This window comes from Mirounga leonina, unplaced genomic scaffold, assembly GCF_011800145.1.
Source record: "Mirounga leonina isolate KUSES-001 unplaced genomic scaffold, KU_Mleo_1.0 Mir_101608, whole genome shotgun sequence".
Lineage (NCBI taxonomy): Eukaryota > Metazoa > Chordata > Mammalia > Carnivora > Phocidae > Mirounga > Mirounga leonina.
The window spans coordinates 3560735-3574626 of NW_023270163.1; the positions used below are offsets into that span (position 1 = coordinate 3560735).

Sequence of the window (13892 nt, forward strand, 5' to 3'; positions counted from 1 at the left end):
TATTTGAGAGAGAGAGAGCATGAGAGGGGAGAGGGTCAGAGGGAGAAGCAGACTCCCTGCCGAGCAGGGAGCCGGATGTGGGACTCGATCCCGGGACTCCGGGATCATGACCTGAGCCGAAGGCAGTTGCTTAACCAACTGAGCCACCCAGGAGTCCCCCATCACTTGTTTTAAAGCAAAGTTGGTTGGAATCATTATTGATAATTTGGAATGAGGTTTAGAACAAGAAAAGATTGGAGGCAAGAAATCAAGTTAAGAAGAGTACATAATATTGGCTAAGATGTTCTTGGCCTAAATTAGGACAATGGCTGTGGTATGATAGAAGAATGGGTGGATTGAGATGTTGTGCAGAAAAACTTGATAAGTATGTTGACATTATGAAAGCAAGGTTTTTTGTTTGTTGCTGTTTTTTGATCATTGCAATGTCCTCAATCATCTAGAATACTATCTGCACGTGATACTCAATGACTATCTATTGGATGAATGGGAAATTTGGTGGCTGACTAGGTGTTTTGGAGGAAGATTAATGAGAAGTATGTTTGAGGGAGTAGTAGAAGATGATGCTCAGCTTTTTCTAGATGAGTGATAAGGTGGAAAGTGATGCCAGCAGTTAAGGGAGGCAAAACTGAAAATAAGATGGCCTGGGAATGTGAAGGGGGAAAGGAAGAAGAATTGTGTCTAATATCTTTTGTGTGAAACTGGTTGGAATGATTTCTTATAATCTGTGTATATTGTGTGATTAAACTGTACACCTCTAGAATGCCTAGCTGCAAGATTTTTTTCAGCATGGGCAATTTCACCTGGATAATCCTGTGATTTGCTGAGGATCCTCCGGGGGAGGAGTGCAAAGAAGCAGAATAATGGATGCAAGTGGCAAGCTAAGGAGATGAAAGTTCCTTCCACTCATTGGTAATGGTTAGAGAGTTGAGAAAGAGAAACAAGTACCTCTAAAATTTTGGCTTTTATACACTATTAATACAAAATAATATATTTAGCTATGAAATGAGAGCCCCGGTTGATGGGCCAGGCTCCAGTCTCCAGAGGGACTCAACAGCCCACTTGCATGTCAGAGTAAATGCAAGGAGGACTTACTTCTAATCATGCTGTGTGGAAGCCGTCTCCTCTAGTTCCATAAGCTTGTACCACCTATTAAGCCCCGCACCAAGTACCTCGACTTGATGTTGGATTTACTGGGAGGAGATGACTTTTATGCACTGAGCTCAGAGAATAATTTAGCACTTCCCAGTTAGGGTAACAGTTTCTCCTAAAGACAGACTAAAATGTGAAAGGGAGAACATCAGAAAGTGATGAGATCTTTATAACCAGCTTTACCTCTTCAGGTACTCTCTCAACCAGGCACTTCTTGCCTTTGTTCTGTTGGGAAAAATCTTTTAGAATTACAGTTTTAGAAATGATAGCAGTAAGAAATATATATATATATTTGCCAAGGAGAGTTATCATTTTCTAAAGTACTTTACTGTTTGAACTTTGATCTTCACAGATATGACTATATGGCAGCCTATGAAGGCAGAGCACTGGGGAAACTGATAAGCAAGGAAGGAGAGGTGGCAGTAATGGAGGGAGATGGCTTAGAGCCCAGGCAGGACAATGTCACTGTGTTGCCTATGCAGCTTCCCAAACCAGCCATTCGGGCAACTGACTCTCAAGCTTCTCTTCAGTTCCAGGGATTCCAAGAGCTTATCGAAATCCCCCCAGATGATTCACCCACTGATGTATACAGCTTTAACTTTTTGTTGTCAAATGTGAATAAAGACAACCAGGAAGACCATACCCCAAAAACTGTCTCAAGCTACAGCCCCTCACAGTTCAGTTGCCTGAGCTTGATGCAGGATCAAATGATGTGTAAAACAACCAACTCCTATCAGATGACACAAGAAAGAAGGATCCAAGAAGAGGATGGAACCTGCGACAAATGGAATATAATTAGAAAACCATACTTAGAGAAAAGAAGGCCAGTTCGGAAAGCACCTCAAGCCACTCCAGATCCAGTGCCCGAGAGAAAAAGAACAGCTCCTATTAACCCTGCATATACAATTCGCAAGTCAAGAGTTGCTAGCAGTGTCCACACGAGACCATACAGGGATAGGGTGATTCACTTATTGGCATTGAAGGACTACAAGAAACCTGAACTGCTTGTTCGGCTTCAGAAAGACGGCATCACCCAAAATGAAAAGAACTCCCTTGGAGAAATTCTGCACCAAGTAGCCAACCTGAATACTCAGAATTTTTCATATACCTTAAAGGACTATGTTTTTAACGAGCTCCAAAAAGACTGGCCGGGATATAATGAGTTAGAGAGGCAGTCATTGGAGTTGGTGCTTTCCAGAAGAGTAGATGCATTTCAGAACGTGACATGTACCAATTCCACAGGATCTTCTGTAGGTTCTAGTACAGCTGAAATATCTCAGGAACAGCTTTCCAGTGCAGGTGTTATTAATTTATCGAAGAGAAAAGTTAGAGTATCTCGCCTGACAACTGCAATACACTCAACACCAAATGACCATTTGAATAACACCAGAGCAAAATCTGCTGTAGGGCTCTCAGGCCATTCTGAGGCTATTGCCCATTCCACCCGTCCTCCACTGCCCACAACCCGCCTTCCCTCCTCACATCCTCCTCAGCCTGCATGTTCCAGCAGCAATTCTTGTGGCGATGCAGAAGGACCTGGGGCTCCAGGTTCACGTGTTGCCAGCTTTAGTCAAAATAGAATAATCTTTGGGAACCAGAGGGGTAAACGTCCTCGCTTGAAAACATTACCCTCTATTTCAATTCAAATATATCCAGAGCCTGTGGAGAAAAAACCTTTGATGTCTGATAAGAAGTCTGAATATACATTTGTGGAACGTGAAGCAAAGAACCGAGAGTACAATATTGAGATGATGGGGAGGCAGAAGACAGATCCAGAAAGACAAAGTGAAGGTGCAAAGCCAAACTCAAACGAAGTTAAAGAGGTTTGCACTGCTTCTGGGAAGACTGGTGCAGCCTCTGGGCTCCCAGATTATTTGGCTAACTATGTCACTATAGTTTCCTCTGAGCAACGTCAGCAGTATGAGCAGGAATTTAGAGTAGAATATGATGAATATCAGAGCTTGTATGCCAAGATGCTGACTTTATCTAGAATATTTATTAACCTTGATTCAAAGAGGAAGCACCTTTCTCCAGACTCAAAAGAATATCAGGATATTAATAAAAAAATCTCTCTAGAATATCAGAAGATGAAACAGACTAATCCCAATTATTGTGCAGAAAAACACAGATGCCAGTATCTTTATAACAAGCTGGTTCACATTAAAAGATTAATAAATGATTATGACCAGCAGCATGTAAAACCATAGCACTACAGAGCTAGGATCAGAATAAATAAATATGAGCTTATTTATTTAACATGCTGAATTGCTTGCTCTGGATTCTAAAGGGATAAAACCATTTTGTTGAAGCAGTATTACCATTTTAAGTTTCCTTCCTTTTTATGTTCCTTTTGATTTTAGTTTTCATTTTTGATATTTTTGTTTATTTGATTTTATGTTGATTTATGTTTATTTTAATTTTATATTATTTTAATTTTTCTTTATTTACTTTTCACTTCCTTTTACTTTGCTTTGTACCTTCAAAGCTGTTTCATCTGATCCCTTTTACACATAAAATGTGTGTTTTCACTTCCTTTTTAAAAAAATATCAAGGATCCAGTATCTTGGAATAAAACTTGTACACATTTAAAAAATAAAAACTTATAATGAGTAATATGAAATGCTTTTGAATAAAAATAAAAACTTACAATGAGTAATACGAAACGCTAGTGTCTTTTTTAAATCTTTAATGCAAAAGCAACCTTAAAACATAGACATTTAGAAATTTGTGCAAAATACCACAATTTCTTCAAACAGTACACATTTTCATTTCATTAAGTTTATTTTTGACCTTGCTTAAATATGTTACTTGTATTTATCTTGGGGAACACACGTGATGTGGTCAAACATGCAAAGACTTTTGAGAGAGAGAGAGCATGTGAGTGGGGAGGAGGGACAGGGAGGGAGGGAGGGAGAGAATTCCAAGCAGGCTCCACACCCAGCACGGAGCCTGATGCCGGGCTTGATCTCACAACACTGAGTTCATGACCTGAGCCGAAATCAAGAGCTGGACGCTTAACTGACTGAGCCACCCAGGCACCCCCAAACATGCAAAGATTTTGAAGTAACAATTCAATTAAGTTGTCTTTTCAAAGCACTGTCATTTCAAATAGGAAACATGTTTACAAATCTAAGTTTTCTTTGGGGGGGAGGAGGTGCCGAGGGAGAAGGAGAGAGAGAATCTTAAGCAGACTCCATGCCCAGCATCGAGCCCAACTTGGGGCTCAATCTCAGGACCCTGAGATCATGACCTGAGCTGAAATCAGAGTCAGACATTTAACCAAACTGAGCCACCCAGGCACCCTACAAATCTAAGATTTTCAATATTTTCCCAAATTTGAGTATTGTCTTTATTAGATGTTTGTCTCCACCATCCCAAAGACAGTTGGTACATACCAAAGAATAAGTTGCGTACGCTAGGAAACCTAATGATAAAATGAAAACTTATAAACTTACCAACCAAACTGGGAATTAGAACATTCCCAATACCGTTGCCAATACCTTTGTTTTCCTCTCATCTATCCTGTGTCCCTCCCTCCCCCAAAGTGGTAAACACCTCCTCAAGTTTACATTTATCTTTCCCTTGCTTTTCTTTTTGAATACGTCCACTATATTTATAAGCATCCCTAAACAGTATATTGTTCAGTTTTTAAATCTTTATGAAAATGATGGCACACTATATGTAGTCATCACCTCATTTTCTTCATTCTTATGCTTCTGGGATTTCTTTATGCTTAGGTATAAAGCTGTAGCTTATGAGGTTTCTCGCTTATATGCTGGGTCATCATGTGACCTCAGCATCATTTAGTTATCCATCCTCTTGTTATTAGAGATTGGGTTGTTTCTCATTTTTTGTTATTATAAGCAATGTTGCAGTGAACACTTTTTCCATATTTACCTCTTTCTATCATGTGTGTGCTTATTTTCATGTGTTTTCATTTTCTATGTCTTTTAAACCCCACGGGAATTTATTAATGCCTTTGTATGGTCAATAGTTATTTAGATTTATATGCATTTTCCATTGCTTCTCAGGCTTTCCTCCATTTTCTTATTTCTGACTGAGATGATTTTCTTTTTTCTTCAAAAGCTCCCTTTATCCTTTAATGTAGGGTCTTCTGGAAGTGAATCCTTTCAGTTTAGTGTGCATGTGCTTTTAATTGATCTTTAGTTTTAAAGGACAGGTTAACTAAATACAGAATTCTAAGCTGGTGGTTAGTTTTCTTGGCAGTATAAAAATATAATTCCACTTTTGTTTGGCTGTTTTATTCACGTGGAGGGAATTAGCTGTCAATCTCGTTGTTCCTCCTTTGATGGTCATGTGTTTTTTTTCTATCTATGTGTTATGTTTGTCTTCTTGTCTTTGGTTTTCAGCAGTGTTACTGAAATGTATCTAGTTGTGATTTTTGTTATTTATCCTGCTTGGGGTTCAGAGTGTTTCCTGAAACCATGGTTTGATGCAGTCCATTAGGCTTGGAAAATTCTCTACTAATATATCTGTAAGTATTGCTTCTCCCCCATGTTTTCTCATTTTCTTTTCATTTTCCTTATGTCTCTTTTGGTCATTTCTGTAATTCCTATCTTTCCTCTCCATATTTCCATCTGTATATTTTCTCCTGACCTAACTTCTAGCTCTCTTATCTTCTAGCTCTCTTATCTTTGTGATAGGTACCATGTTTTGTCAGAAGAAAGTTGTTTCTTTATAAATAATATTGTAATAATTCAGACTGGAGATATATGGACTTAAAAGGGGAGGTGAAGATGTTAAAAGTGCAACTAGAAAATGTGCATAAATAATTTCACACCAAAGAAATAGTATTTAAAATAGTAATAGAAATCACTGGCTTGCTTCCTAATTTTATTTTTATTACTCTCATAAATGCTATTTTTTGAAATATAAAACATCCTACCTACCTACCTACCTACCTACATACCATAAAGGTAGCTAGCTAGCTAGTTACCTATATTACCACACAGCAGAATGTTTGGTGTGTACTGGACACTTACTAAATGACAATTGCAATTAATTACTATTATTCTGTTGTGTAATACTGCCACAAACTTAGCTACTCAAAATGACAGGCACTTATGTATTGTTGCACAGTTTCTGGTGGTTCCTCTGCTTCAGGGTTCTCATGATGCTGCATTTAAGATGTTGGTCAAGGCTGGGGTCTCATCTGAGGCTCAATTGGGGAAGGATCCACTTCCAATATCACTTCTGGAGTTATTGACATGAATCAGTCAATTCCTTTTGAGCTTTGGGCTAGAGCCTTGGTTGCTTTCAAGATGATGGCCAGACATAGAATTCAGTTCCTTGCCATGTGGTTATCTCCATGGGGTAGCTCACAACTTGGCAGTGGGCTTTATTAAAGAGTCCGCTAGGAAGATGGAAGTTACAATCTTATGTAACGTAATCATGGAAGTGACATCCTATTACCTTCGCCATACTCTATTGGTTAAAAGCAAGCCACAAATTCCATCCACACTCAAAGGGAGAAGATTATATAAGGACATGAATATCAGAAGGTGGGATCACTGGGGGCCATCTCAGAGTCTGTCTGCCGTAACTATCATCATCTTCAAAAAACTCAAGTAATTCTTTTCATATAACCATTTTCAGTATTACCTCTTTTAACCAGTTTATTACATCATTCCTCACATTACTGTATGAACAAAAAGACATTCATTTTCTTATAAAACACCTGGAGACAACCCCTGCTCTATAAAATATCAATTTGTACAATCAGAATATCTCCCAATTTAGGTCTCAAAAAGTCATATCACAGGAGATGGCCTTTGAAAAAGTAAACATTTTGATTCAATGTTCTTTTAAATCAGTATATATCAATATTATTAAATTATTAGCATGTGTTTGATTAAAACTCCCCCTCGCTTTGAAAATGAAAATACCATTTTAATTTACTGACTGATTCCATTAAAACATCTTTCTGAATCATCTTTACTCATCAAAAGTTATGAATGCCTCTGCTACATATTCATTTATTAGCATTTATATTTGTATTCCCTACAAGTAACCTCAAAAGTTATCTTACATGCTTTAGTACTTCTGTGCTGTTTCTCAAAGGGCAAGGTGGCTTCTTTTGCTTGACAAGGCATATGCTTTGACCTTCTTTTTCCATGATGACCAATAGAGTATGTCAAATTCAGCTCAAAAAGCTGTATCCAAGAGTGTCCAACCTCTGCACTCTCTGCGTCCTTCTCCCAAGTCATAGCTGCTCTGATTGCTGATGCCCTCATATAGGAATTGTCTTGTCCCATAGAGGGGCATATCCCTCTGTACTGGGCGACAGGGGCTGTAACTGATCAGGAAAGTCCTGCCAGAAGGGACTGTTTGGAGGTGTCAGTGTTTAACAACACAATACTAAAGGTTCCATTAGCTAAGATACTGGGAAGCCAACAAATGCCTGGAGGGGTGGGTATCGCCTGACATTCAGAACAAACAAAGGTAATGTCTTCATGGACAGTCAAAGTGTTCTATGGCAACTGGGAGGAAAATTGGATCTGAGTGCCAGGCAGTAGACTGGGTGCTTGAGAAAATTGGTTAATCATACAGTTCCTGCCTTTGGGCAGATTTCTTAGAGTATGTAAAGAGATAATTCAGTCAACATAATACCCTCCAGTTCCATCCACGTCGTATACTGCTATGACTGGGGGGAAGCTGATGATGTTGGGTAACAAGGATGGGGAACAATAATCATAAGAGGTATCTATCATGGAGCATATTCCAGGCACTACACTCAGTTCTTTATCATAATTTTCTGACTTAAGTCTCATCCCAATGCTGTGAGATAGGTATTATTATGTCAATTTACAGAGGAGAAAATTATGGCTTGTAGAGTTATAGTGTTTTGACCAAAGTTGTGGGACTAGGTAATGAGACCTGAGATTTAATCCCATTTCTGTCTAATTTAAAACTTCTATGTGAGGAAGTCCAAGCAGTTATGCTACTGACAGAGATTCAAATGAGTAGATAATCAAAACAGTAACAAAGACTCATTGCCTTCTATAGCATTGTGGCAGGAGACTAGGTTCTGAATTCATAACTAGGGTTGAATCTTGACTCTTCCACTTCCTATATAACTGGAGAAATTACACAATAGCTCTGGAGATTGGTTGTCCTGTCTGTATTTTGGTAATAATAATACTCATATGATTATTGTGCCTAGTGCAAGGTAAGCACTCAATAAAAGAGCTGATCTTGTTATGATTACTTCCCCCTGTTAAATGTGGACATGTGTGTATTGCAAATCAGAGGGCAGGGGGATTAACTTCAAAGTTATCAACAGAACAAGGAATATTTACTATGACTTGGGATCCATAGAGAAACACTTAAGTTAGAAACATGGAAAAGATATCAAATGTATTGTCTGATGAATTCAGGTGCATGAGGTCTCTGAAGTCAATATAAATTTGCGGTGGGAAGCTTCCCCTAGGCTATACAGATACAATAATAAAAACAGGTCTTGTTCTAGTTCATGACCAAAACCTAAGCACACATACCAGCCAGGCGTTTTCTTACAGTGTCACATCACCTCTTTGAAGCAGTATGATAAGTTTGACAGTCCAGTTGACTGGTGACTCAGGGGGCCAGCATTCTATTTTCCTTTGCCGAGGTTTCTCATGGGAGTCATATGAGGGGAATATGTTGATCTGACACTGTAGTGATGACCACATTAGACAGAAGAGCTATTATAGATGTATTATCTGTGTGGGGTGGCATGAGAGACCATTAATAGTAGTGGTCTCTATGAAATAAGAGAGTATAATTGCTAAGTAAGACAATGAGTCAATGACTTGTTCTGTCCTGGGAAAGGCACAAACATTTAGAATATAAAAGGAGGAACAGAAGTGAGCAGAATGGCCAGAGAAGAGAAATGGAAACCTCAATGCCTGGGAGCCAAGCAAGAAGGTAATCCACAGTTTCAAATCATACAGAGAAATCAGGATACTTAAGGTCAGCTCCCCACAGAGCAGCATGAAAATGCAGAACTATGGGAATCCTGCATGACTGTACTAGGATCCCTGCTCCTTCTCCAACACAAATCAAAACTATACATTGATTCCAGCTCCAGAAATTTTCAATGTATTTACTTAATTTAAAAAGGTATGGGGGCGCACCTGGGTGGTTCAGTTGATTAAGCATCTGCCTTCAGCTCAGGTCATGATCTCAGGGTCCTGGGATGGAGCCCTTCATAGGGCTCCCTGCTCAGCAGGGAGTCTGCTTCTCTCTCTGCCTCTCCCCCCTGTTGGTGCTCTCACTCTCTCTCTCTCGCAAATAAATAAATAAAATCTTTTTTAAAAATTGTGTGGGGATGCCTGGGTGGCTCAGTCAGTTGAGCGACCAACTCTTGGTTTTGGCTCAGGTCATGATCTCATGGGTTGTGAGAATGAGTCCTGTATCGGGTCCGCACTCAGTGGGGAGTCTGCTTAAAGATTCTCTCCCTCTGCCCCTCCCCCTACTTTCTCTCTCTCTCAAATAAATAAATAAATCTTTTTTTAAAAAAGTATTGAATATCTGAATTCCACATGAAATTTTCAGTAACTTTGTCGCTGACAAATGAGTATTCTTAGGTGGATTAGATCTTTATGTAATAAAAGTCTGGAATGTTTTGTGACATTATCACCTCCATCTGAAAGATATAAACTCACAGGATATTTAACTGTTCATTTCCCTCTGGTAGATTAGGAAGCATTTCTCAGAGTAGATGATTTTTTTTTTCAAAGTAGATGATTTTGATGCCAAACTGAAATTTATTTGATGTCCAGAATGTGTGTGCTGGTTTTATTTTACATAATGATAATCAATTTCAGTGAATGATGAATCTGCTCTGTTTATCTTTTAGGTTTCATCAAACTTTCACTTCATTCTTTTGATTAAGAAATCATTAATAAATTTTGGCACTATTATCTCTACAGTTTTTACTGTCACCAACATACATTATTTTTGTGGGTTTTGCTGGTGTTATATACTTGGAATGAAGTAATGTTTTAGAAGTCCTGAGGCCTGAGTAAAAAACAAAAAAGTATTATTAGCCGTCTAATTTACAGAAAATAATTTTGAGATATTAGCAGAATATACACCTATTATACTATGTGGGTTGCTAGTCACATATTTGATATTTTCATTTTAATTTCTTGCCCCTTAAATTGGTCCTTATAACATTGGTTGAACGTATTGTTTCTCTTATGTTTTGTAGGACTTTAAAGCATTTGCGTAATATGCATCCTCTTTTTAGTCTAAGTCCATGCTTCCTGTGCAAAGTATAACATTAGAATTTTAAAGTTAATCAATTCCCAATTTCAATTGGAGTAATCTTTGGCAATAATGCAATGAAGTTTTCTATTTTCTCTTCAGGCAAACATGAGTCCTTCCCAGGTATAACTGAGGTTTAGAATAACATCTCTTTGTTAGTCTAACAAGCTATCCCTTCAATGGACTACCTGTCCTCCTTTCAAGAAGATGAGCTATTGAAACCTGACTTAAAATCACCCTTCTCAGATCCATGTCCTTGACTGCCATTTGTCTAATTAGGTGCTTACTTGATACAAAGTTGGCTTTCCTCATTCATTAAAGGTGTTGAAACTGAAAAGCATGTTTCTGACTTTTCTTTTCACAACATCTCAAATTAACTTCCACTAAAACATAAAACAGAAGTAGTGATGGTCTCACCTACCTGTTCCAGTGACACTTCTTGTCAAATAAGGAGTGACTTTCAAATTGAGATCAAGTATCTGGCACAGCTAGCTCAGGAACAATTGGTATCACTATCTTGAATCTTCTCATTGCCGCACTTGGTTCTGATAAGGATAATTCAGCTTCAACGTAGAGATAATTGGTAACCTTGCTTCCCATGAAGCCATCAGAGAACCTTGGTTACCTGGATATGACAGCCTTCTAAAATCTTTTCATCTATTTCTCACAGCAGAAGCATATATAAACCGTACAAACATGTTAAACAGCTAAGCATTGTAAATTGCATCTTTACCGAACTTCTGATGGTGTAGTGTGAAAAGCCCGTGTATTTGGGCTTATTCTTCTCAAAGTACTTGGAAAGTGACTATAATTCACAGGATCCTGTATATATGGTTAATTCCTTAATAAGAGATTAATCATGTCAGCATTAGATTAATAAAATATGCTACACAATGTTATCATTTTCCTTAACAGATCTCCATGGGACATGAAACTTTTGATACTGACCTGTAAAAATCAAAAGGTAGACTTATGCAATCAATTATTTAATGATCCTGTGGCTTGGGATTTAGAGGGAAACACTTGAGTTAGCAACATGGAAGAAAATCAAGTGGACTGTTTGATGAACTCAAGAGTCTGAGGATTCTGAAGGCAACTCAAAACTGAGAAGAAAAATTTTACCTAGCCTATACAGATGAAAGAATAAAAACAGGTTTTGTTGTAGTTTGTGACCAAAACTTCAGCAAACATTTTCAGTCAGGCGTTGCTGACAATGTCATACTGGCTCTTGGAAGCCACGTGATGAAGTTGGCAGTCCAGTTGACCGGAAGCCCAGAGACCAGCATTCTATACCTTTGCCAGATTTTCTCAAGTAACTCGTTTACCCTGTCTTTGCATCAGCTTCTTCTGAAATGGGTCTGAAAAGAAATGCTGTTTCTAAATTATTTGGAACTGTATTCAATGTCTTCATACTCTCCCATGAGTACAGCTTATTATTTTGTGCTTATCAGTGGATAGTCTTTGAGACAGGACTAAAATATTTTACAGATGAGAAAACCAAAACCCAGAGAAATCTAGTGATTTGCTTACTTTAGGGTTTCTTAATCTTGGCATGCCTGACATTTTGAGATGGATAATTCCTTGTCATGGGGGTGGAAGTGTCCTGCACATTGTGGAATGCTAAGCGGCATCTCTGGCCTCTATTTGTTAGATCCCAGTAACAAATGCCCAGTCAGAACTATGAAAAATGTCTCCAGACATTGCCAAATATTCCCTGGGGGTGCAAAAGAGGCCCAAATTCAGAACCACTGGCCAAAGTAACACAGAAAGATGGTGGCAGGAGTTAGAAATGGAATCTAGGCCTCCTGACCCCTACTCTGCTGTTATTCAGCTGCACTGCCTTTCACATGAATTGGTACTTAGAGTGAAAATAGATATCAGGTTAGTTCCCCTTGCCTTGCCAAGAGATGACCTTCTCTGGAGTTGGTACATTGCACTGCTGTGTTGTAAGTCCCGCACTAGCATAATGAAAACGTGTAAATAGAAAAATGCCAAGTTGACATATGTGAGTGATCTATTGAAAGGAGACCTTGACTATTTACAATTTTTAAAGTATAGTGTGTGTGTCTTATTAATGATGAATATATTCAGTGGTGTATATCTGACAAAATTAGGCATTACAGCAAACATTCATTTCAGTATGCAGAAGTCAAATCCAATAACCACTTCATGAATACCTTTAAGTGATAAATTTCATCTATATTAATAGTTGAATAGCTTTACCAAACACACAACTATCCTAATAATATAAAAACAAGTTTGACAGAGGACCTATGTATCCAGGGGATGAGACTATGACACCATATAGGCCAAATTTAAATAGGGTGGTCAGGGAAAACTTTACTGAGAAGTTGGCATTTGAACAAGATTTAAAGGAGGCAAAAGAATATGTCATTCAGATATCTGGAGAAATAGCATTCTTAGGCATAGGGAAGGGCAAATGCAGTAGCCACAAAAGAGAAATAAGTTTCTGAAGTGTTTGGATAACATCAGGGACACCAGTGTTTCTGAAACACAGTAAGTAACTGAGTTGTGGGAGAGATAATAAATAGATTATGTAAGGCTTTATAGACATGGTAAAGGCTTTGGTTTTTCCGAGTGAGATGAAAGGACACTAGAAGGTCTTATGTGGAGGAATGTTATGATCTACTTAATTTTAGAAAGATTACTCCAGCTGCTGTGTTTAGAATATACTATAAAGAATAAGAATTGAAAGAGGGTCAGTAGTGAGGATGCTACTAGAATAATTCAGATGAAAAATAGTGGCAGCTTGCTTTAGTATAGAATTAGTGGAAGAAGTGCAGGAAATGATTAAATTGTGGGTATTCTGAAGGTATATGAAATATATTTTTCCTAATAGGTTGGATGTGGGATGTGAGAGAGTTGATGATAGCTCCAAGGCTGGGGCCTGAGAAATGTGAAAGATGGTGCTGAGATGGGGAAACCTGTGTGAAAAACAGACTTGGGGGAAAGATAAAGACCATGGTTTGCCATTATTTGTCCAAGAGCATATATAAGTTTTGACTTGAGAGGAGAGGTCCTGGATGGAGATATGTAGAGATATGTATTTTGGAGTCATCGGTGTATAGTTACATTTAAAACTGCAAGACTAGACAGGATCACTGAATAAGTAATAGAACATTCAAGAAATGAGCCCTGAGGTACTCCCACCCTTGGAAATTTGGTAAGATGGGGAGGAATTGGTTAAGGAGACTGAAGAGAAATGACCATTTCTAGTTCCTTCCAAGAAGTTGGCTGAATGTAGACCTCAGTTTCTTGCCATGTGGGCATCTCCATGGGGCAGCTCACAACTTGGCAGCAGGCTTTACTAAAGCTAGCAAGGGAAAGAATCTGCTAGCAAGATGGAAGTTATAATCTTATATAACATAACCATGGAAGTGACATCATATCAACTTTGCCATACTCTATTGGCTAAAAGCAAGCCACAAATTCCACCCACACTCAAAGGGAGC

At 38.4% G+C, this 13892-nt stretch overlaps 1 protein-coding gene across 1 annotated transcript; it reads left to right on the top strand.

Annotated features, from left to right (window-relative positions):
• The first annotated feature begins 1511 nt into the window (after positions 1-1511).
• LOC118008245 (RNA polymerase II elongation factor ELL2-like) lies at positions 1512-3356 on the top strand. The gene has a single exon (XM_035001777.1). It carries the CDS (start codon positions 1512-1514, stop codon positions 3354-3356), a length of 1845 nt encoding a protein of 614 aa, XP_034857668.1.
• Positions 3357-13892: the final 10536 nt, after the last annotated feature.